At 42.3% G+C, this 25,151-nt stretch overlaps 3 protein-coding genes and 1 long non-coding RNA gene across 7 annotated transcripts; 2 read left to right on the top strand and 2 right to left on the bottom strand.

The window, feature by feature from the left end:
• Nucleotides 1–558: 558 nt before the first annotated feature.
• Nucleotides 559–10,489, top strand: LOC109889321 (UPF0183 protein C16orf70 homolog). 3 transcript variants are annotated; one of them, XM_031822721.1, is made up of 16 exons: nt 559–1,608; nt 1,761–1,843; nt 1,961–2,044; nt 2,137–2,180; nt 3,454–3,533; nt 3,645–3,739; nt 4,280–4,377; nt 4,637–4,749; nt 5,407–5,540; nt 5,661–5,744; nt 5,859–5,941; nt 6,142–6,185; nt 6,309–6,358; nt 6,523–6,581; nt 6,691–6,763; nt 6,875–10,489. In XM_031822721.1, exons 1-16 carry the CDS (start codon nt 1,545–1,547, stop codon nt 6,962–6,964), a joined length of 1,278 nt encoding a protein of 425 aa, XP_031678581.1. In that variant the 5' UTR covers nt 559–1,544; the 3' UTR covers nt 6,965–10,489. The 3 variants fall into 3 exon arrangements, with proteins under 3 accessions (XP_031678581.1, XP_020336266.1, XP_031678582.1); XM_020480677.2 differs by having other exon boundaries at nt 574–1,608; nt 4,313–4,377; XM_031822722.1 differs by having other exon boundaries at nt 574–1,608; nt 6,312–6,358.
• Nucleotides 10,490–11,266: 777 nt separating this feature from the next.
• Nucleotides 11,267–15,697, bottom strand: LOC109888651 (UDP-GlcNAc:betaGal beta-1,3-N-acetylglucosaminyltransferase 9-like). The gene is made up of 2 exons (XM_020479817.2): nt 15,471–15,697; nt 11,267–13,651 (listed from the first exon to the last, which is right to left on the bottom strand). The coding sequence occupies exon 2, from the start codon at nt 13,314–13,316 to the stop codon at nt 11,961–11,963; it is 1,356 nt and encodes a 451-aa protein (XP_020335406.1). The 5' UTR covers nt 13,317–13,651; nt 15,471–15,697; the 3' UTR covers nt 11,267–11,960.
• A 353-nt stretch (nt 15,698–16,050) lies between these two features.
• Nucleotides 16,051–22,480, bottom strand: LOC109889320 (Bardet-Biedl syndrome 2 protein homolog). Of its 2 annotated transcripts, none has more exons than XM_020480673.2 (18): nt 21,797–22,480; nt 21,063–21,191; nt 20,723–20,950; nt 20,424–20,549; nt 20,230–20,292; nt 19,999–20,076; nt 19,759–19,863; nt 19,531–19,617; nt 19,219–19,354; nt 18,983–19,122; nt 18,534–18,675; nt 17,964–18,135; nt 17,663–17,792; nt 17,383–17,505; nt 17,152–17,289; nt 16,924–17,036; nt 16,651–16,799; nt 16,051–16,539 (listed from the first exon to the last, which is right to left on the bottom strand). In XM_020480673.2, exons 2-18 carry the CDS (start codon nt 21,177–21,179, stop codon nt 16,433–16,435), a joined length of 2,154 nt encoding a protein of 717 aa, XP_020336262.1. In that variant the 5' UTR covers nt 21,180–21,191; nt 21,797–22,480; the 3' UTR covers nt 16,051–16,432. The 2 variants fall into 2 exon arrangements, with proteins under 2 accessions (XP_020336262.1, XP_031678580.1); XM_031822720.1 differs by having other exon boundaries at nt 17,663–17,789; nt 21,797–22,397.
• A 1,203-nt stretch (nt 22,481–23,683) lies between these two features.
• Nucleotides 23,684–24,407, top strand: LOC109888650 (uncharacterized). The gene is made up of 3 exons (XR_002255172.2): nt 23,684–23,854; nt 23,965–24,033; nt 24,205–24,407. It is a non-coding gene; the product is annotated as an uncharacterized LOC109888650 (long non-coding RNA).
• The last annotated feature ends 744 nt before the right edge of the window (nt 24,408–25,151 follow it).

Raw genomic sequence — 25,151 nt, 5'->3', positions numbered from 1 at the left:
TTTGTCCTATGAATAATTACTATGCTCAACAAGTTGCTAGTCTCAGGTCTAGCCAGGTCGATGTGTGCTCCGAACTTGAACTCAGATAATCTTTCAAGTATGGCATTGTTCAGTCACAAGACTCTGAAGTTTGTAAACACGTGAAATGGTAAACAGAACTCATCACCTGAGTCAGACACTCATAACAGGCAATCTTACAACCATGAACTACCAGCAAACATGATACTAGTGCACCATGAATAGGCTACACCTGTATGCTCATTGAAGTCAGCATAATAAGCATTTAAGTCGAATAGTTTAGTTTTATACTGTATCTGAATATTAATGAATAGTACTTAAATTGCACAATGTATATAGCCTGGCCATAGACAAGTTTTTGATTAGCATACAGTTTGATGAGAAATTATTCGTGTTAATTGCACTAATTATAGAAATGTGCAAACATAGACATGTTCACATAGGTATTATAGCCTATAATTTAAACATGATAAGCGAGAAAAACATATTTTGAAGAAATATGTTGGTCAGCTGACCAGGAAGTGGCTGTTTCTTCACGACACACAGGAAGTTGAATAATCAGCTGATAGTGGTGGTGTTTTGTTGGAAGTTGCCGTTGTTTGTGAAGTGTTTATATTCCTTTCTCTTCAATTCACGATAAAGACACAACAAACGAAAAAAGGAATTCAATGGACATTTAATTATTAGTGATGTTATGAAAATGATCAAAGTGACTCACTGTTACAATTTCAATTCATAGCTAGCTAGATTGCTGTTGAATCCTCGGGAAGAAAGAAAACAGCAACGTAACGTCAGTCAACGGGTTTGAGACGTTCTTTGTTTTTGTTTTGTCAGACAGAATTGCAGTATTTGGTTTCTTCTTTTTGAACATCGTTTTATATTTATTTATAATTGTGCGTGGATTTTGATAACAATAACTATACAGGAGAGCTAGCTAGCATAGCTACAAGTCGCCGATAATTGTTGTCAAGCTCCTGAGTTGTCTAATCAGAGGCGAGACAACAGAGCTGTTTAGATAGTGACGAGTGTGGAAAGATTTCAGACTAGCTAGCTAGCTAGTTGTTGTGGTGTGACCGTCATTTGCACATCACTCAGTTAGCTCAACTGCGACCTGTTGGTAGAGTTATATGTCAGCCACCAACCTGTAATTCTCAGTTAGCTTTGTGTGCAAATTAGCAAGTTTGTTGCGCAATTCCTGAATGCCAACGTTGTCAGCAAGGATCGCTGGTCCAAAAGTATGGTAACAGCAATGTGTCGTAACTAAGTGTTAGAGTGTCTTGGCCTCTGAGAAGGTGTCATTTGTCCCACTGTCAATATATTTCAGGGTGTTTTATGTAAACCCGTATTGTGTATGCCTATGAATTAAGTATTATTTTATTGTGTTAATAGCTTCATGTTGTGTAGAAACCGTGCAATTGAAAAGGAGTGATTTAAGAAGAGAAGGATCAGGCAGTCTAATATTAAAGAACGGTCCAGTTCTGGCACAGGCACAGAACCTCCTTGAAAATCCTTCTCCCTACTTGCCAATGCTGGATCTGGAAGTTGTTCCTGAAAGATCTTTAGGACATGAGCAATGGGAATTCGCATTAGGTAAGCGACTCAGAAGATAATAGGTTATTTGGTATTTCTTCATCCGACCACACACCCTAAATGTTTTCCCTGTCCGTTATTTGACATATTTGTTTGTAATTTGTAAATGCGGACTAAATCTATCTCGTATCTTCTCCATCTTTTTGTCACAGGGATGCCATTGGCCCAGGCCATTTCCATTTTACAGAAACACTGCCGCATCATCAAGAATGTCCAGGTTCTCTACAGTGAACAAGTAAGAGATGAGATGACTGCTCTTTGATATGATGTAGGGTGTGGGCTGTCAGATTAATGTGACAGATTCTTGGTTGACTGTACTCTGTAATTACATGTTATCTTTCTGTGTTTCTAGATGCCACTCAGTCATGACCTCATACTCAACTTGACTCAGGATGGAATGAAACTGCTGTTTGATGCCTGTAACCAGAGACTGAAGGTGAGGGAGGGGTGCTCTCGTGACTTTAGACTTCATTCAGTAAATACTGTATGTTGAACACTAATCACGTCTCTTGTTGCTGTAATGTTTAGGTGATTGAAGTATACGACTTGAGCAAAGTGAAATTGAAATACTGGTGAGTGATCATCTGTTCCTAGTGTGAATAGCTGTGTGAGTATTAACAAATGTATATGTGAGCGAGGTGGGAATTTGTCAGACTGGAATTGTTTATTTTACTGTGAGAATAGTTTGTTTTGCACATTGTTCATCTTATGTTGGATGTGGAACTTTGTGCTACTACATATACAAAAGTATTAAATTAGTGGCACTTCAAATTAGTGGACTCGGCTATTTCAGCCACACCCGTTGCTGACAGGTATATCAAATCTAGCACACAGCCATGCAATCTCCATCGAAACACTTTGGCAGTAGAATGGAAGAGCTCAGTGTCTTTCAATGTGGCACTGTCATAGGATGCCACCTTTCCAACAAGTCAGTCTGTCAGATTTCTGCCATGCTAGAGCTGCCCCAGTCAACTGTAAGTGCTGTTATTGTGAAGTGGAAATAGGAGCCACAACGGCTCAGCTGTGAAGTGGTAGGCCACACAAGCTCACAGAGTGAGACCGCCGAGTGCTGAAGCGCTTAGTGCATAAAAATCGTCAGCCCTCGGTTGCAACACTCACTATCGAGTTCCAAACTGCCTCCTGAAGCACGCAAGCCTCAGATCACAATGCTAAGCGTCGGCTGGAGTGGTGTAAAACTCGCCGCCATTGGACTTTGGAGCAGTGGAAACGCGTTCTTTGGCGTGATGAATAACGCTTCACCAACTGGCAGTCCGACAGATTAATCTGTATTTGGCGGATGCCAGAAGAACGCTACCTGCCCTACCTGGTTCGGGCTAGGCCACTTACTTCCAGTGAAGGGAAATCTGAATGCTACAGCATACAGTGACAATTCTGTGCTTCCAACTTTGTGGCAACAGTTTGGGGAAGGCCCTTTCCTGTTTCAGCATGACAATGCCCCCGTGCACAAAGCGAGGTCCATACAGAAATGGTTTGTTGAGATCGGTGTGGAAGAACTTGACTGGCCTGCACAGAGCCCTTAACTCCATCGAACACCTTTGGGATGAATTGGAACGCCAACTTCGAGCCAGGTCTAATCACCCAACATCAGTGCCGACCTCACTAATGCTCTTGTGGCTAAATGGAAGCAAGTCCCCGCAACAATGTTCCAATATTTAGGGGAAAGCCTTCCCAGAAGAGTGGAGGCTTTTATAGCAGCAAACTGGTGACCAACTCCATATTAATGCCCATGATTTTGGAATGAGATGTTCGATGAGCAGGTGTCCACATACTTTTGGTTATATATTGCAATAGTATCTATGCCTAAATGGTGTCATTGTCTTGCAGTGGAGTACATTTCAACACTCAGGCTATAGCACCCACTATAGAGCAGATTGACCAGTCCTTTGGTGCCACACACCCTGGAGGTAAGGGAAAGACACTCACCAATCAGCAGATACAACTTGGTTTCTTATTGATAGTACTGTAGAATGCTGCAAGGTAGGCTTGTGTTTGACCATGTTTTCCTCACTCCACAGTATACAATGCTGCAGAGCAACTGTTCCACTTGAACTTTCGGGGACTCTCCTTCTCCTTCCAGCTTGACTCATGGAATGAAGCTCCCAAGTATGAGGTGAGACTATTACCTGTTCCTGTTGTATTTATCCCTAGTATGCTGTTTTTATCTGACTGGCTTTATAATTTCCTTATAAACCCTGTTTGACATACAGTATCTACCACACTGCAAATGTATTCCGTAACTTGCTCTTCTTGTTGTACCCTTAAGAGTTTCCCTCATCTATTTTTTCAAATTGACTTTACCTGGCTGACAAACCCGTAATAGACCTTGTTAACCAGATAAAGTACTAGTCTTTTTGGCTTGGATTATTTGTTAAGTAATGAAAACCCCTGTGTCTCATTTTGACCCCATGGGAATTAACAAACTAATTGCTACATCACCAATATGATGCATGAGTATTTGGTTTTGAAGCATTTGATAATGCTGGAAATACAAAATAAATCTTCCCCAAAAAATTGCTTAGTATGTATTTTTTTGTGAAAGTGCATTGCTACAGTATAAAGCTGTTGATGTGAGTGCTTGTGTCTCTATATGTTGAATGTGAGCTGTTGAAATGCACACGCCAATCTACTCCCAGTTGTTTTGCTTTGACAGCCTAACTTTGCCCATGGCTTGGCCTCCCTGCAGATTCCGCACGGGGCCACAGTGAAACGGATGTACATCTATACTGGGAACAACCTACAGGACACCAAGTAAGAACATAATGTATTCACAAGCACACCTGGAATAATGTATGAGCATGGCAAGTTTATGGGGAGATTGAGGAAGCAGGTGGAGTATAAGGTGAAGGGGAAGATACTGTGTGTTTGGTGAGCTTGTTTACTCCAATGGAAATGCTTCAACTAACACCATCTTCTCCTTTGAATATGGTTAGGTTTAAAAGTATTGCGAGATGTGTGATCTTGGATTGCAGAAAAAAACATGGCTGTGACTCACTCTGTCGCTCCTCAGGGCTCCAGTGATGCCCCTTGCCTGTTTCCTTGGCAACGTGTATGCAGAGTGTGTGGACGTGCTGAAGAATGGTGCGGGACCACTTGGTCTGAGACTTCGCATCCTCACTGCAGGTACATAGCAAAGGGCCATCTCAACCCACTCATGTCTATGAGTACAACACCATCAGAACTGTGTAATTGAAGCTAATTCTGTTCGGGTTGATATTCATTTTGAGGCTCTCTGAACACATGCCACTGACGGGACTGGAGGACGTAGGTGTTCTTTTTCCGTAGCTCAATCCATCCACAATTCTAATTGGATCAGGCTAGTCTTCTCTCCCTTCCTTTAATTAATTCCTTCCTCCAGCTCTGTTGTTAGGACTGTAATAGAGCCTCCTGCTGGAGATACAGAATAGTGCTTTCCTGCAAGTCCCTCAATTCCATGCCCTCTCCAGTCCATATGTAAAGCCCTCATCACCAGATATCACCTCTGACAGGCCCCTCCCCTGGAGAGGCTGAGCTAAATAACCTACAGGAGGAGCCATGTACACTATGTACTCTACGCCCTTTAGTAGATGGGAAGAGGGCTATCAAAATATGTTAAGTCATCTGAAAGTCTCTTGGAATCCATCATCCAGTGTTTAGACGTGTGTCTTTTGACCAGCTGTTTTTGTTGTCTCTGGTTTGATGTATTGTATGCATTCGTAATGAAATTATGTGCTCCAACAGTCTTGCAACATCAGGTCATATTCAGCTTGGATAATGAGTATACTTGTGTCCTGTTGTCAGGCTGCGGGCCGGGGGTGATGGCTGATGCCAAGGTGCGTGCTGTGGAGAGGAACATCTACTTTGGAGACTCCTGTCAAGATGTGCTGAGCGCTCTAGGCTCCCCACACAAGGTCTTCTACAAGTCAGAGGACAAGGTATGGCCCTTAACTCTCTTCCCTGTCTCCCTCTTTTACCCTGACCCCCTTTTCTCAGACTTGACTTGCTGCTCTCTGTTTATAAACAAGCTCTCTTCATGTTTTGGTTTCCTGTTTCAGATGAAGATCCACTCTCCGTCGCCTCACAAGCAGGTCCCGTCCAAATGCAATGACTACTTCTTCAACTACTTCACCCTGGGGGTGGTAGGTCTTGGTATTGTATTTGGGGGGGGGGGTAAAGAGAGGGCTTTTTATGTTGACATTAAAGCTCAATGTGCAGTTTTGACCTCTGATTGTTCCCTCTTCCTGTCGTTCCAGGACATACTCTTTGATTCCACCACACACCTGGTGAAGAAGTTTGTCCTCCATACCAACTTCCCTGGTCATTACAATTTCAACATGTAAGTCTCTCTGCCTCAGTTAAGACTGGCACTTTATTGGCCCTTGGCTCAAATATGCAATGTTCAGACATATGATTCATTTGAATGAATGATTTGCAGTAGAGCCATAAGAGGCTATTAACTCTTTAGTGGTTGAAGTAATGTAGTCGCAGGACTGAACGGCTCCCCACTCAGTAACATGTAAAATCTCTCAATACTAGATATCATCGATGCGATTTCAAGATTCCACTTGTCATTAAGAAAGGTGAGTTTCTAATCAGCTTTTGTATTGTATTTCCTGAGTTTTTTGGTGCTCCTTTTGTACTCTGCCTGTCTCCTCTCTGACCTATGTCAAGTCTCCTCATGTAATCTTGTCTGTGTCTTTCAGAAGCTGCTGATGCTCAGTGGGAGGACTGCATTCTCACTACCTACAGCAAGGTCAGTCTTTGCCTAACTGAATGTTTTCCTACAACATACTGTATATTTTTGATAAAGAGTTGTGAAAAACACCACACAAGCAACAATGTTTAAACTTTATAGGTATCTGTGACTTCATAGAAGCTTTGTGTTCTCCTGACTCACTATGGTTGTGTCTCCCTTAGTGGGATCAGATTCAGGAGCTTCTTGGACACCCCATGGAGAAGCCTGTCGTGCTCCACAGGTAAGAGATGCCTGGGTTAGAATATACATGACTACTTTCCGCTGAAGTGTTTTCACTGACTGCTGGCTCTGCAGTTACCAAAAAGGTGTTCATGTTTTCTGTCTCGCAGGTCATCCTCGGCAAATAATACCAATCCCTTCGGCTCTACGTTCTGTTTTGGACTACAGCGAATGATCTTTGAGGTAAGAACTTGGTGTGTTTCCTGAGTCGTGAGTGATGATGGCATTAGGTTGAGTAGTACAAAGGCCTGTATGTAAACTCTGTGTCCTAACTGTGCAAACTTTTCGTCCCAGGTGATGCAGAACAACCACATAGCTTCAGTGACTCTGTACGGTGCCCCCAGACCCAGCAGCCGGGTCCGAGCCGAGGCCAGCGCCCACTGAACAGCATCTTACTGCCAACCCAGGCTTGGCCTGAGGGCTGTCTCTCCCCTCCTCCAGGCCACACCACAGTACCCCTAGGCTGATCAGAGCAGTGTACTCTGTCTCACTCAATCTCTCACCCACTGCCATGTTCACACCAGAGAGGAGCTCCTCTGGACCCATCTGCCCCACTCTGACAGGCACCTCATCCAGAGGCCTGCTAGGAGCCTTACGTCAGTCTTCATCCCACCCCCCTCCCACCTCTGACTTACCCTGTCCCAATGGTCTTCATCATCAAAACACTCATTAGATGTGTTTCATCAAAACACTCATTAGATGTGTTTCATCAATGCACATTTGTATGCCGGCATGCACAAACACATGCTCACCTGCATACACAAATGAGCACCTGCGTGCATGTTACAGTTTTTAAAATGACTTAATACATGCTTGACATGCACACATATATCAGAAACTGATACCAAAATCATTTCAATCCTTTCTCCACTATATGTTCATGTTACCTGTTAATACACATGCATATGGATGCAGGCTCATCTCATATCTGCAGCACTAGCATAACAAGTACACCATTACATACACAGACAGTTACAGAAACAAACATGCATGCACACAGACAATTGCATGAATAGAGAAGTTGTTGTTTTTAAAAGGAGAGTGGTAAAAGATGACTAGCACAAACTGGCCTCCCCATGGAGGGTCCTAGTGCTCTGCATGCTTTGAGGGGGAACTGTCTTGGCACATGATCAAACACAGACACACATATACTGGTCCACATACACCACACAAACACATTCATACACTCATGTCATGAACAAGTCCTCAGCATAAGCCACCTCCTATTGCAAGGCCGTAAATCACTAACTGCATATGTAGTTAGTTTGTTTGTTTTGTGTTTATTTGCCAGGACCGATGGAAACATTTGAACATTTGCACTAAGATACACCCTATTTACTTTCTTGTTGTTTCCTATCCAGTGAGGAGTATTGTGCATTTTATTTCTATTAGTGATGGCAGAAGAAAGGCTCCAGCTCCTCTATCCCCTGACTGACTTCCTTTCCTTCCACATGTACACTATCCCCTCCACTGTCCACTGCTACCCCTGTCTTTACTGCCTTCCTCCCCATGCTATCTCATGATTTCTCTCTTTCCCCCTCCATCTCTCTCTCTTCACAGGAGATACCCAAATGATTCCCTCAGATTTACTTCATCATTGCTATCATTCTTAATTTTAAAAAAAGTGTTAAATTGCCAAAAGTTTTGCCAAAGATGGTTCAGCATGTTTTAAGTTATCCAGACATTTTAGTTTGTCAAAATTGGACCTTTTCCTAAGAAGAGCAGACATTCCCTCCTAAACAATATTTTTTTTAAATTGTAGGCCCCTGACCCATAATCTTAATCTCTCCTAAGTACTTCTTGAGTATATAATCTTTATTATTTGTGCTTTTTAATGCAGATATTTTATCATTCAGTTTTTAGTCTCCTGAGACTCCTCCCTATGTGTAGCAGGTAGATTTGGGACTATGTGCAGCAGCAGTCTCTTCTGGTGTTTTGTACAGATTTGTAAATAGTGTGCTCTTTTTTTTGTCATTTTAAGCTAATGGTACAATGTGGGTCTGAATTGTTTTAAGGTCAGAGCACACACCAGACGTGACACTTGTATTACTTAGGAATTCTGTTTGATGTCTCTCCCTAGTGGAGTGAACAGTGGCGCTCCTAAGCCCTGGGCCTGGAGGGTTCATTCATCTCTCTAGTTCAGCTTTAACCACTTAGTACTAGAGAGAGATGCTGAAGATGGGCTAAAGCCGAGACAAGGAGGGGTTACTGTTGGATAGGGAAGGGAGCCCTGTACAGTCTTTGATGTTTAGAACCCCTGGATGTGTGTGTGATCAGTGTTACAGTGGGTTGATCGTGTTCTGGTGCTAGATCAGAGGTGTGACTGAGGCTTATAAGTGTGTGTCCTCCTCCCATCTTGTGTATCTATCTGCCATCATGTCAGCCCCTGTCAGACCAGCCCTCCAGGCCTCAGCTTTACAGCGTGTGATGCAGGCTTATTACATGGGCATTGTTCATTCTGTTACATTGACTTGTTTCACAAGTTGCGATGGGGGGGGAAGCCCTGTACTGTTGTTTTTAATTTTATCCCTTGCTTTGTGCAAGTTGAATAAAAGAAAAGGGTAGAATGGCTTGTTAAAGTTGTGCCTCATCTCCCACCAAGCCTGTCTTGACTTCTCTCTGTAAATTAAACTAGGCTATAGAACTGCATTGTGTATGACTTGAGCATGAAAAGTTAACATGGTTGGCTGACTGTCACCCATAGTCATCATTGTCCTCTTGCTCCAGAAAACATAACAGTAAAGAGTAGATTAAAGACTTGGGTCACTATTCAATCTGTATCGCTGAAGTGTTACAGCTAGCATGATAAATGTAAAGGTAATTCATTTTCAATTACTCTGTAACTCAACTTTCTCGATATGGATTGAATAGAGCCCTTGATGTAGAGGTCCTGAGCTCAGTCATGAAGGGCATCGCTGTCATCCTCATCACATATCCCCCTGGTATTCTGATTGGCAGATTTGCACAGTACACAATACATTGTTTTGTCTGGTCTTATGTTATCGTTGCAGGACACAGAAACATGTATATCACTCTGAACATCTCACAGCAAGACAATGGCTATAACATCAGTTTGAGCACTCACTGGCCAGCCCTTCATGACCTGAGATGGATACACAGACTGGTTGTGTTGGAATTCAAATACAATGCACACTCAGCTTTGAGCGAGAAAACAAATGCAACACCACCAATGTTGCAGTGATGTTTCTGGAATGTTACTGCTGAGAGTGAGTAGCTAGTGTGCTGGGCTGTGCTTGCCCAATCTCAGGTGGACATATCAGATATTTTTTTAATGCCAGGAGCAAGTGAATGCTTAATTTTCATCAGTTGGTTTTAGCTATTTTATTTCCTCTGAGGTAATCCTATTTTTCCATTGGAATGAATGAATGGTTGTCCTTAAGATTAGAAATGGACAACTTCAGTTTAGTGTAATACTCGTATTAATTCTATGTATTGTCTCCCTTTATATTGTGTGTTATCCTCCTCCCCCAAAGTAATTATTTTTGGTGGATTCAGTACAGTTAACCCATTTCTGGAAATGGGAATTCTCCTTAATTAAACTTGTGAATCAAATTCATTGGAATGTGGTGTTTTATATTTTGGATACCTTTACTTCTGTACAATAAAGAACATGTATAGATCAACATTATCAAGCATGTCATAGAAAGCAATAACCATTACTGCTGTGAATCAGAACGGTCTGCTTAAAGCTTGCACAATGCTTCCGACTGAAACGATGCAAGATTGCTGTGATAAATTTAGATGAGCTCCTCATTAAATCTACTGAAACTCAACATTTATAATTTTATAACACTGCTCATTATGAATTCTGTTAATTAAAAATAATCCTGTTACTGTGTGTACAAAAAGGATATGAACAAATGGATGTAATAAATATGACACAAAAAGTATTGTTTTATTTATTTACTAAGAGCAAGAAAAAGCAGTACATGTAGTTTTTCCACCAGGGACAATTTCAGTGTTAATTGATTGCTTTCTATTTTCATATCAACAGCATGTCGTGTAAAGAAAGCATTTGGACTACAGTTGGAGGTATAGCTGAACATACAAGTTTAAAAAGGAACACCATGTATGATTTCTGATTATCAGAAGTATTGTAAATGATAGCACACCACCCACCCACTCATGTTCAGGCTTTACTCTGAGCTTTGGTTTGTTGCTTGGTGATTGTCGTCTTCAGTGTCTAATTATGAATTTAAAAAAAGAGGTGCTGTGCACATAAGGTGTGAACTGTTTCTTTGTGTTCATACCTCTGCTGGAACATTTCTAGGAAAGTTCCCCCAGAGTGTGGAACTATAAAGAGGTCCCTTGGGGACTTCCTACCACAGCTACAGTTATTTTTTGATTGAACCTTTATTTAACTAGGCAAGTCAGTTAAGAACAAATTCTTATTTACAATGACGGCCTACCAATAGGCAAAAGGCCTCCTGCGGGGACGGGGGCCTGGTATTTAAAAAATATAAAAAATAAAATATAAATATAGGACAAAACACACAACACTACATAGAGACCTAAGACAACAACACAGCAGGGTAGCAACACAACATAACAACATGGTACAAACATTATTGGGTACAGATAACAGCACAAAGGGCAAGAAGGTAGAGACAAGAATACATCACGTAAAGCAGCCACAACTGTCAGTAAGGGTGTCCATGTTTGAGTCGTTGAATGAAGAGATTGAGATAAAACTGTCCAGTTTGAGTGTTTGTTGCAGCGTGTTCCTGTCGCTAGCTGCAGCGAACTGAAAAGAGGAGCGAACCAGGGATGTATTTGCAACGGGCGTTGTATGTGGAGGGGGGAGTGAGGCCTAAGAGGGTTTTATAAATAAGCATCAACCAGTGGATCTTGCGACAGGTGTACAGAGATGACCAGTTTACAGAGGAGTATAAAGTGCAGTGATGTGTCCTATACAGTTGATGCATTGAGCTTTGCCTCCCCTAACTTCCCTTTCAAGTCTACGTATAGGTGTAATATGATGTGTTATCACACACAACGATTCATAATTGACAACACTGTAATGTACATTCAATTTCACAAAATCAACCTGGCACATGCTTCAGTCAATATTGACCTTATTGAGGCTCTGTGCAATAAAATACAAAAATGAATTCAGTCATACTGTACCTAAATGGAGCAGGGATATTTTAAACATTACCACCAGTATACAGACTGGTTTTACATCCAGGATGTTAATGAAAAAGATAACATGTTTTCTTTCTTAGAAAAGGAGTACATTTACAATGGCTGTAAACTTTTAAGCAAAAACCTCAAAATAACTAGCAAACATTCAATCACAGCTTCCATATCCCAATGGCTTTCACAGTGTAGTCCCTCTGATCAACTTAAACCAAACCCCTCAATGCTTTACAAACGCTTTAACATCATAGTCCTGTTCCACTGTAGTCTCCGAGTCCTTTTGTCCTGTTGTCCCGAGTACCTTGCCCCTCCACTTGAAGGGCCACAGGGTGGGGGTTGGGTTACTGTGACAGCTCAGTTGGGGGTCATGCAGCAGGTTCCACATGAGCCAGATCTGTGGCACTGTCAGGCTGTGTACCACCATCAGCTCCCTGTAGAAACAAGGGTCAAACACCTGGAGGTGGGGAGCAGCAGAGGGGCGCACAATGCCAAACGTACGAAAACCCTCATGGTGTGACGGTTTCACTCCAATTCTCTGTAAGCACATGCCTAAGAACACATCGTCAATAGGGAATAGTTCTACCTGCTGACACGCTTCACTCAGCCGCCTGGCGGTGTGACCAGACATCACAAAGCCTCCCCCTCCAGCATATGACGGATACATTGTCTGGCCGTACACAAACTTAGGCACAAAGTACTTGCTGCTGCGCCGGCGGATGGGGCGGGCATGGTGGATTATATCACCCACAAAGAGGTCCTTATCAGGCTTCTGACCCTTCACCATCTCCAGAATGTTCTCAATATTCACATAGACATCAGCGTCACCTTTGAAGATGAACTGGACATTGGAGCAGCTGTCATTCACCCACTGGAGGAAGTGGGTCTCTTTAAGTGTCAAGTTGAAAAATGTGTCATCAAAGTCCCAGAGGAGAATGTCCCCAAAGGTGTGGCTCTCGTAGGCAAGGAGCCGGTCCCAGAAAGGCAGGGCGGTCTTGTTCCTGGGCACCCCAAGGAGGAATACAGTCTTTACTGTCTGCCCATCCTGGAGAACACCCTCTCTTCCCCAGGTGCGCCGCACTACCTGTCTCCTTTCAAAGTCTGCCACTACTGACTTGATAGCAATGAGCATGTAGGGCTCGCCTGAGCACTTCCCTAGCTGGTCCATCAGCAGTATGAAGTCCCGGTTGTCTTTATCCCTCAGGTAACCCTCAAAGTCAAAAGGTGGTTGTGTGGGTAAAACCGGAACAGCCTTTGTCCCCTCATCTTTCTTTGACTTAGATTTGTTCTTGGCCTGAGGTTTGGATTTAGACTGAAGTTTGGACTTGGGGTATGTCTGAGACTTAGAATGGGACTGATGCGGAAGGCACTTTGTCTTGTCTGGGGGCGTAGAAGGGACCTGTTTAGTTACATGGCTCTCTGGTGGGGGCCCTAAAAGAGCGCGGGAGCTTGTACAGCCCTGCTCTATCTGCCAGGTGTCCCAGGTGGAAGTGAAGCCTTGATGGGCATACAACATCAGACAGAGTAGCCCCAGCATGAGCAGGGTGCACAGAACATCTTTTATATGAATTCTCCTCATTGTGTCTGACTGAACCTATTTCCCTCTGATTTTATTTACCACTCTTTTCCCATTGATCTTTATTTTCCTCTCCCTCAGGATCTGAGATCAGAAAGCGTGACACAGCATCCTGGGAGGATTTCATAATACTGATCATCCATGCAAAGGTTTTCCGGATGTTTTCCATTCATTGAGTGAACATAATGACAGGGAACAGTTATGATCCTGAGGTCCTGACGATTTATTCTCCGTAACCCAACACTCTGCAGTCTTGATGTTTCTCCTGCAGTATGTGAGGGGTTTTCCCTTTAGTCCATGACACTCATTCCATCCCATCTCATCAGCAGGCTCTGCTCCTTGATATGAAGATATATCACATGAGTATTAAACATAAAAGGAGAGGAACAAAAGTACATTTTATATTTTACTTTTATATTTAGTTATTTACATTGTATAATTTATTTTCTGTTTTTCATTTAAGTTATTATTAATAAATGATCTCTGCAGTTGCAATCGTTCAAACTAATTTCCCCAAATTCCCAGAACTATTTGCAAGAATAAATCTTCCTATAGCAGACACGCACCCTACGGTTTCCCGATTACGATTGAATTTAGGTTTAGGAGTGTTTTAATTATGCATATTTTGTACAAAAGCCGAAGCTGTAACATGTGTTTACCAAAACAACATGCAGAGAGAACATTCACTAATTGCGTCTGAGGCATATGTCGATTCTGATACGCTCGCAAGAAAGGCAGCGCTGCTCTCGGATCAGTAGTCTCCCTTTCAAATCTTACCTACAAATCAGCTCCTAGAGAGATATCACCTATGGCTACAAATATTGCGGCAGCTTATTCTAATGCTCACCCTAAAATAATGCACTAAATCAAGAGGTTCCACATCATTAAATATATTGAGGCAAAAATTACAGACAGTAACGTACAAATAGATAAATAAAACTAAATTGAATAAACATGACATTTATTTTAATATAATTGAAAAACAGCATATTGGTATACGTAGCCAATCTGTATTCGAATAGACACCGCGATTTTCATTTAATCACATTTGTATCCTTCGCATTTAGTAACAATTGCAAAGAAATTGGAAACCTTATATTTGTAGTCACAGTCTCTTTAAAGTTATCTGTAGTCACAGAAAGACAAATAAACATCTGGATTTTGTTTAGCGGAGATCTTCTGTGTATAAAGTGAGGCGGAAGGACAAAAAAACATCTAATGGCGGACCCACTTAGCTGTTCTACGACTGTTCTGAGACAGTCGTTAAATAACGAGCGTTTTCAAGAGTAACTTTACTGATGGATGGTTTTGGGAAACGGATTTGACGATGTTCCTACGAAAGTTCTAACGATGAATTTAGCCTTAAAATACGTTTGGGAAAACGGACCCAGACCATCTCCCAGTTGTCTAGCATTCAAATGACACCTCAGAAGAAGCAATGGAAAAACGTGATTCCCTAAAAACACGCCACTTTCAATACAGCTACCACCGGAAATTACGTTTTCGTAGCAGGTTGGGAGAATTTATGAAGCTGGTTAGGAGAAATAACGTAGCAGTTTAGGATAATTAGGTTAAGGTTAGGAAATTGGGTAAGGTTAGGGTTAGATAAAACGCTCTCCTAACCTGCTACAAAAAAGTCACTTCTGTAGCTGTGCTCCATCAAAGTGGGGTGTTTTTAAAATAAAATGTTGCAAAACATTTCGAAGAATGACTACATTGACATTCCCTCTTATAGGACGTAGCCCATATAGGAGGGGGCGTGTCGGATCTTATGTTTAAACTTTACATACGATTCCTAAATAGAAAAACATGTCCTGTGTTCATTAGAACATAGTGTTCCTAACGTAATGCTCATATTAATATCCTTCATAAATGTAACTTATCGGTTAACCATGCAGTTTATAGCTTGAAAAAATGCATCTTTGAACAAAACAACTAAACGTATATTACGCATTTTGCACATGCTTTTACCCTCAAAGGAATAATTGTGTTGCATATATTATATATCCTAACATGTCGCATCACATTTACATGTAATTGCCAGACTGTTGCATATTTGCATATCACAGGGAGCCCTATATTGAATAACCGCGTTTGTATTGTAATCAGTATACAGTATGTGTACAAAGTATCCTGCACATCAGTCATCATACTTACCACGACAGATTAAAGTCACCAAAGCAATTATATAGCTCCACTGCCAAACCCGGGAACATCTGGTTTCTGTATGAAATCTGCAGTCTCAGACTGTAGGAAAGCTGGGGTCCAACCTGGGTCCAACATAAACGAGGTTTAAAATTGAGAGAAAACACATTAAATGAATACAGACATACTTGGTTTGGAGGCTCTGTAAGAAGGAGTTAACTTTTGGAGAAATGTGCAAAACTGGCACGACACCGTTTTAACCGTGTTCTTTACACTGGCCACGTGACACGTGTGGGAGTCGCAGGTTCAGCTAACAGCTAAGCAACTGGAGACAGACTCCCAAGAATTTGGAGGAAGGGGAAGGGGGCATAATGATGAAGACCTAGCATACTTATTTGTCCGACAGTGTACTTTTATGGTGGTGATCGTTGCAATATGGGACAATCTGTTCTTTTAGCACTTAGCGGTCTTAAATGGCTGCAATTTAGGAGCAGGACTCACTTCGCATGGTGAGACAGACATGAAATATATTTATTTAACCGACGAGACTTGAATACAAATACTACAAAGAAAAACTCAAAACACAGAAACATTAAGTTATAAGACAGTCATTTAATTTAGTTACATTTCTTTCTGCACACACATAATACAGTTCCCTGTCTATTTACAATCTACAAAAAGTAAACATGTATCTCACTCTGCTGGTCCCATTTAACATTCAAGAAGTATAGTTCTTTGGCTACAAAACAACATATACAAGTTGACAGTTACTTCCAACCACTGACTCCTCTAAAACATCACTGCTGCCCAATGGCACCTGGGGGTCCAGGTGAGGCCTGTTTCTTCTTCTGGCCAAGCCACTAGAGAACTAGTCTTTCTTCTCTCATGTAAAGCCTCCCCCCATTGCTCCCCCAGACTGGCCTCTCAGGGATTCCAATCCCTTCAGGATTTCAGGCAACCAGAGTGCGGTGCCCTCAGGAAGAGGCTGTGCCTGCTTTCATGATCTTGAACAGGACGTTGACATTGTTGTTTTTGATAGCGTCTCGGCAGGCTGTGATAACCTGATTCTTTGGCTTTCCCACTGAGAGAAACAAAGAGGAAGAGAGGTTAGCAGAGATCTGAAACCTTTAAAACACACATTAAATTCTCTTCAAACCTGATGCTTCACTAATCTCCATCAACCCCTACTCACCTCTCAGTCTCCCTGCCCTCTGAATGGCCTGGTTGACAGACTTAAGGCAAGCGAGGAGAGCATTGTGATTGTTGGATCGGATCTTGTACTCATTGATCAGGTCTCTGTTCAGGTCATAGAGCTCAATGTAGCGCTTCTTCATGTTCCTTCTGTCAGGCACAAAGAAAGATGAAGGGATTAAAAAGAAAAACAGGTCATTATCACCTTATCGAGCCATGCAAATTAATCCTACAGAAAAATCATGGAGCTGGTGGTTGGTGTGTTGTCACTCACATGTCACCCATGAGCCGTGCGTCCTCTGCCTGCACCAGCATGTTACGGATGTGATTAGAATGATCTGCTATGGCCGCCGTCAGCTTTTGGTGGACAGAGTGATAGTCATCTACCTGTTAAAACAATTGATTACAAAAATATGTTAGGCCTACCACACACAATAATGAGAGAAATGGTTGGTAATGAGATAAATACTATTGGTTTTGGAGGCTGAGGTGGGGAGTTTACCTCAGTTAGGGTCGTTCGCAGCTCCCCAAAGTATGTGGGGAAGTCTGCCTCTGCCTGTAGGTCCTCTATGGCCAGGAAGGAGGCCAGTGATTGGACTAGATCCCCTGCCAGGTCTATGTCATCTGTGTTTAGTGTGATCTGATTGTAAAGAAAAGGGCAGGTGAAGGGTCCATTTTGAAATACTAGAGATATCCTGTGCACAGCGATACGTGTTAGGACATGTAGACATACCTCTCCACTAGTGCTTAGCATGCTGATGGTGAGTAGTCCTCCGCCACGTAGAGAGGTGAACGTCACGTCTGGGGTATCAATGCCCTCTAGTAGAAGGAAGTTCTGGTTCAGCCACATGACCACCTAAAGACAGAGAATACAGCCATTTGATAGTGACAGTAACATTACTATGGAGCAGAACGCCAGAAGGGCTCGGAAGTCGCCACAGATGACAGCACATGAAAGTGTGTGTGTGTGTGTGTAAAAGTAAGTGAGAGAAAGCGATAGAGTTTGTGCTCACTCTCTGTGGCCTGTCGTTGATGGTGAAGGTAACTTTCCCAGTAGGTTGGGGGGCCTCAGGCTCAACATTAAGATCATACATGGAGAAGCGAGGCAGCTGACGTGTGATCTCAAAGACGTGGAACTGACTGCTGCAGGAAACAGAAGAAGCACAATCAACTGACAGAATAATGTTGTTGTTTTTTATTGGAGAGAGCTAAAGTTCCACTGAAACTACAACGTTTGGATAATAAGAGTGAATTTCATTGGCAAATCAATACATTAACACATCTATGTCTCTTTCATCATTGAAATATGTGTACCTGCTCTTGCCGCCAACAAAAGCTTTGATGTGTAGATCCACAGGGATATCTTTGGGGGGAATGATGGGAACACAGATAGAACCACATAGATTCTGGGCACTGGGATGTACCACATGACTTTCACCCTCAAAAATTCCCTCTGCGAAAATCAGCACGGCTCGAATTATGGTCTCTGTAGAAGGAATGCCAAGAGGTCAGTACCCAGCCCACTTACCACAGTAAGTCACATCAAATCAAAATCAAAATCAAATAACATCACGTTACTGGTCGCATACACATATTTAGCAGATGTTATTGCAGGTGTAGCGAAATGCTTGTGTTCCTAGCTCCAACAGTGCAGTAATAAATACACGAGGCTGAGAATTCTGGAATTATAGGATGGTGAGAGTCATTGGTTTCAATGTGGGACAGGCTGAGGTTTGGTCAGCTTGGTGAGTTTCTGTGTGGTTTTACCTCTGTGTAAGTGAGCTGCTTACTGGGAATTGATGACAATGTAAATCTAGGACATGAGTGTGTTAGTGGTCCGTGAAGATGGTAAGGAGGGTATCTGTGTGGGGTGATGGTGTTTACCATTGGGCGTGGAGATGCTGAGCTCTATGTGTGACCTCTGGGACTCCGTGGCAGCTCTGACAGAGAGGACAGTCTGGAGCTGGGTATTGGCTGGTATCACCCCCATCTGGGTGTCCCGTTCTGAAGCTCCTGGGACAGCCTGCTACAGAGACACAGTCACACAGAGGTATTTTACACTATGACACAATCACCATGGGTGTGTAGTCTGTACAGAGTTAAGAGGTGGGAGGATAGTAGTGTTCTCCTCACAGTAACTGAGAAAGTTTGTCTTTGAATGTTGGTCTGGGGTGTGGGTGTATGCTTGTACGTGTGGGCTTTAGCATTATATTCTTATAATATTAACTTCAGAGAGCTTCAGCACATCAATGAACGTAAAAGTGTGTTTAGTTGTAGCTTTATCCTCAAAGTTCTTTCTGTGAAAGTGTTTGTCAGTGTGTGTTCTTAGAAACCTTGGCATTCTCCTCATAGTTGCGTAGTTCCAGTAGCAGGTTCTGCCTGCGCTGACTCAGCTCTCGGATCAGATCCTGCTCCACACTGGAGTCCATCAGATTCCCCTTCATCTCCTTACTGGCAGGCAGGTAGCCACGCACTGACAACCAGTACACAACATATTGGATGTCACTTACTGAAAACATACACACAAATAAACAATATTCAATAGCCATGGTGTTCCACATGTCTTTACCTTCTCCCTCCACAGAGGTACAGATTAGCTGTATCTGTCCATCCATGCGATAGTCCCCTTCCACCACTCCAGCCACAGAGGACGAGAAGTTGTCTTTGAAGATGACTTCACCTGTTCGATCGCTCCGTGCATCAATCTGTAAATGATGGTGAAATCAAGGGGACTTACAACATTCCTTACACTTGGAGGAAAGGCTGGTGCCAAGTGCCAACCAGTTCCAGAACTTTGGAAGACTCTCCTTGATTTTCGCTGTACTCATTTTAACAAATAGGTGCTAAATTGATTATCGACTGACACATCAAGGTAGTTTACCTTTCCATTGGACCAGCCTGTGATGAGTTCTACAACACCGTCAGCGTTAAGGTCAAATGCATGGATGCTCATTGCATGGTTCTTAGACTGCAGGGAGAAGGGGTAACCTTTACTGGCACATCTTTAAACATAAAGCTGGTGCAAGTTTAATATGCTTTGTGTAAAGTGACAGGGATGCATTTAGACAGAAAACTACCGAATATTCAGCCAATTCAAAACTTGCAGTACCTTGATTCTCCAGTAGCGGGCAGTGCGGTCATATACACCCACAGTGCCGTTGGCCAGAGCATAACCAAACCTGCTGCCATGCATATGACAGAGGGAGGTAACCGTCTGAATGACACAAAGAGAGAGCAATCAGCATACATTGTCTCTTTGCTGACACACAATGTACTATAAACATCAAGATCATAAAACATAATCAAATAGCATTAGAAACAACATGGCCTCATGTAAGATGAGCAATACCTCATTTTCAGCAATCTCAGACACAAGTTCGTCTTCTTTGAATACCCTAATGTCAAAGTCCTCTGATCCGACAAGAAGCTGTAAACACCAGACAAAAAAACCCACAATATATTACCCATTTTAGGATCTAGTATATGCCTATATATTTAATAACACAACATCTGAAATTGTTGAGTTTTATATTGCAAAGTATTTGCTTTCATCTTTGGATAAAAAAATTAAATGCAACACCTCATTTTTTCCATCACCAGTAAAATCACAGAGCACCAATGATCGCACATTATCCCCTGTGACCTGAAAATGAACCCATAGAAACAGACATCAACAGTTATCACTTTTCTATTGCATAAATTTTTTTTTATTTCAATTTCATTTTTGCACAACAGTTCACATAATCAAGAGAGTAAGAGGAACGCGAGCCATACCGTCCAGAACTGGTCATTCCCCTCATAGTCAAATCCTTGCAAAGCGCAGTTTCCTCCGATGATGGCGAGGGGGGACTCAATGTTCCCCAATTTCCCTAAAACAATGGCATTGGCCCCATCTGTCACCTACAGAAAATATGATGTGAAAAAGGACATTACATCTTCATTTGCAACTTTGTATTCAGTTAATGATTCAGCAGGCAGATGGCTTATGTAATACTGCTGCTACAACATAATCATGAGGCTGTATTGATATGTTATAACATTGTGTCCAGTCCTTTGTATTGTCCTTGGTTCACCTCTCTGTAGAAGATGTCAGCATTGTCATGTACGTCATAAGCCAGCAGGTTTGTCTGGGTGCCCACGAGGAGCGTGTCTCCAGTGGTGTTGGGTCCTAGTGTGCCAGCTGTCAGGCAGCTCACAGCCTGGTTGATATTGAGCAGAGAGATGTCCGAATCCTGGGCACTCTGACTCAGACGGTGGGCTGCCTGCCGCTGGCCACGTGTATGAGGGTTATGGATGAACACCTGATGGAAGAGAGATGATTGAGTAACTTCACTGGAGTGCTATGCTTCAATGCATACTTCATGCATACATGTAAATGGAGAAACTATGAAAGAGAACTGAGTGAGGCCATACCTTCCCTGCTTGTGTAGCTGCAGTGAGGCATGGGTGGATCCCATCAAACTTGCCCATTGTAACCATGCGAGGGTTGATTTTATGGTTCAGCTTGAGGGTGAATATAGGCACCAACATGGTGGCACAATCCTACAACAATAATAACCAATCATGGTACATATGGTGTGTGTGTGTTCTGCTGGTTGCTTGTTTTGAGATGAGTATGAAATCGAATCATTACTGCTGGAGAAACAAGGATGTTGTATCCCTCTTTCAATCTAGCAGATACTTGCAAACTACCCTAATGTTATAAACAGCTTACTCGTCGCCCGCTGGGTGTCCCGTTACCTAGCAACACTGGGCAGCTTGTCAAAGCTTTTCATCTACCTAATCCCTGTAGTTTGCTCTCTAGTTAGCTATGTTCATTGGCTCCTCATTATCTTCAAAAATGGCCAACATTAGATAAACAGATAACTACAAAGATAGCATAGCTATGACCAATTAAAATAATGTTAGTACTCGAGCGCAAAATTTCAGTAATTCACTTTCCCAATCATGAAGACATCCACGACTGGCACAAAACAGTCAGATTGATTGTACCTCATCACAGCTATCTACGTTAACGTTAGCTAACTAGCTAACATGCTAGCCACCATTTCCAGCTGCAACAAGACACGATATTTTTCAACAACATAAAAAGCATTGCATTTTACGCATATGAATGGAACATGTGATAAAGTGAGATGATATCTTACCGAAGTCCTCGATGTTTAGCTGTCTTTAACTGTCAACGTTTATGGGTTAGCTAGCTACAAGCATGCTATGCTAACGTCCGAATACAAGGCAACAAGATGCTTTCCCTCTTGCAAATGACGTTACTTGTCACTCAAATCTTCTGAATTTACTGAGGGGGTTCGATTAATCTCGCCCGGGCGCTCGTGTAAGCGTGTTTTGCACCGCCTGAAAGTTGGCAGCAACCGGGCTGCCTCCCGCACATGAGCTAGGTGCCCCGCATAAACACTGAGGGGGTTCGATGAATCTCACCGGGGGAGTCCGTGTATGCGTGTTCTGCACCGGATGAAAGTTGATTGCGTTCGTTTTGAAACCGTGCCGCGTTCAACGAATCAGATAATCGGAACTTTCCGTGTTTCCTAATTCCGATTAGGATGTGAACGCAGTGATGTGAACGCGAAATCAGCTCAAAACAAAGTGATTTAGGAGCACGTGGAGTAATGAGTAGGATTCTGTTTCACATGCAAAAGTGATTGCTTTTGAGCTTTATTCCCAATTAAAACGAGTTAGAAAATTCAAACATGTATTTCATGGACAAAACTATGTTGTAGGCTTCTGAACGATACACCATGATGCCTTGTTGACAAAATGACAGAGCAAGGAGCAGATTTGAGAAAGGCGCTCCTCCCTCCCCGCTTTCGCCCGATGACGTGTGGGGTTTTGCCCGGTTCAACCTTGGTCAGCATAAAATAACTCCCTCACTTTATCGCGAGCACAACACTACAGTACAAAGTGCTGTGAAGTAATCGTTGAATAAACAGGCTTCATTCAAATTATTTTTACTCCAAAAAACAAGTTCCTCACCGGGAAAACATGTATTATATTCCATTATACTATATGTTTCTGTATTGACTATGATTCATATTATGGTAAAGTACATGCTTAACTTTAACAAAAGTTAATATATCTTCATTTTATATGATGAAATATATTTTTTTTTATGATAGACTATCCTTGTTGTAGGCCAATGACAGTTCTGGTAGCATCACTGTTTTCATTACGGTCGTTTGTAATTAATTGTAGCTGGTACTGTCAGTGACTATTTGTTTAACATTGCACAATGTTTGTGGTATGACACAGCTCAATTACTCAGGCAGGAGATTCTGGAAAAATACTAACACTCAGTCGACGAGCGCAAAAATACTAACACTCAGTCGACGAGCGCAAAGTGATTCATTCTCATTCGAATGTTGCTCACGACTGCTGCCCGTGTGCAAATAAGGGGAGCATGGACATGGAAGCTCTCAACACAGCACCAATGACAGCAAATTCCCCCGGAAAAGTGACAAAAGAACAATTGCCCAACTGTTGTGTACCGTGTGCACTGCGCACAATAACGATGACTGTCCAGTCGAAAACCAGTCAACAATGTAGTGATTTATAGCCTAAATCGTCGTTTAAATCTATTTGTCATAAACACTATACATTCAAATGATTCACGACAAGTTTACATCTAGAATTACATACATTTCTCTCATTCTAATCTATAGCCTACTAGTCCTAGATTAGATATGCCTATAGGCTATAACACTTTAAATCATCATGAATTTGAACAATACATTTAGTGTGTCTGTAAAATAACAATATCTGGTAACTAAACGTTAACGAAAGTCCAGACCCAGTGGGTTATTTGAAGGCATTCATAAATAAATAAAAATACTAATAAATGTTTGCAGAGTAACATAATGGGTAGCCATATTTGAATGAATCAATTGTCAACATGGTAATTAGGCTATGTAGGCTATTGAAACAATAGGCTACTATTCCCTTGATGGGCATGTTTTCGCGCTAGATAATAAACCGTGTGCAAGCAAGCCTATTAATGATCTGTCTGCGTGAACGCGCGACTCTGTTCTGCACACGGCACCTGTCTGCCCCGGACGATATAAAGTCGAAGTCTAGCTAGTTAGAAATTAAAAGCTGACAACACACCACTGACACCCAGCCAAACTACTACGATCCATTCGGATAAAGAAGGGAGCTCAAAAACTGGAAAATGGATCCTTGTGAATGCTCCAAAAGTAAGTTATGTATATTTATCAAGACTATAGGCTATGGATACGCCTTAAGCGTATTTCTAAAATCTTAACAGGCTAATTACCAATTACCTAACTCAACTGTTTATTTATAGCTGGATCTTGCAACTGCGGTGGATCCTGCAAGTGCTCCAACTGCGCATGCACCAGTTGTAAGAAAGCAAGTAAGTGGTTCTATTCTAAATCCAACTAGTGTTATTAGGCCAAAAGTATTTTTCTTATCGCTGGTGGCACTTTAAAGCCCCATGGTAAACCTAATTAATCTCAATTGCCTCATTAGGTGGCAACTAAATAGTCTTTGGTCATCACTAATCGATTATTTTTCGGCCCATCAGGTTGCTGCGACTGCTGTCCCTCCGGCTGCAGCAAGTGTGCCTCAGGCTGCGTGTGCAAGGGCAAGACTTGTGATACCAGCTGTTGTCAGTGAGGCCTGTGTATGACATCACAATGCAGTCCATTCTCTATGACTATGAAGTTGTATCATCTTGAGCATAGCTTTTGTTTGTCAAATGTAAGGAAATAAATTGCATTTAACTTATTCAAGTTTCTTTGACTAACTTGGGTTACTGGAGTTGGGCTTTGGGACATAAGAGGTCAATCATGTTGTCTGTGCTCCAAAAAGAGCGATTGCACACTCCTAGGAAACCAGTTTTTCATTTTACTAAACTGGTTAAGTTGAGGCACAATTGCAAGCTTGATCACCTTAACCAGCCAGCACAGCAGATGGCGTGACAGCTGACGACTACAAAGCGCAAGGTCTTGTTGGAAAATGAGGCATGATCGCTGAGTGCTATAGTCCTTGGTGGAACCAGAACTCTTTAACATGAAAAAGCGTTGCGGAAGCTATTGCTAAAGAATCTAAAGATGCTGCAGCGCTATTCCAAGTGGGATGCACTGATGGGTTCGTGCTGACTGTGACCGCCAGGTAAATGGCATCCTTGACTGCAAGAACAAGATGTATGTCAAGTGGCATATAAGGAGATGTATACCTAAAATAGAGGGTGAGGTAGGTTGGAAGGGGGTGAGCATGAGTCAAATGGGGGAGGGTTTATTAAAGTGTGAATTGGAGGTGACGTTTTCAGGTCAGGATGAATAAGTGGACCCTTGCCCTTCGGCTGACCTATTTGTGGGTGTAAAGCGTTTTGGTGGTGTGGGTAACCAGAAGTGATCGAGACTTTCTGCTGGTCAGAAGGAGCAGGCGCTCCAAATGGGGACAAAAGATATGAATTGTTTCAAGAAAGGTGCGCCATTGAAAGGAGTGATTACTGGGGTAGCAGTGAAA

Source organism: Oncorhynchus kisutch, linkage group LG4 (genome assembly GCF_002021735.2).
Source record: "Oncorhynchus kisutch isolate 150728-3 linkage group LG4, Okis_V2, whole genome shotgun sequence".
Classification (NCBI taxonomy): Eukaryota; Metazoa; Chordata; class Actinopteri; order Salmoniformes; family Salmonidae; genus Oncorhynchus; species Oncorhynchus kisutch.
This window is presented reverse-complemented; position numbering and strand designations above follow the sequence as displayed.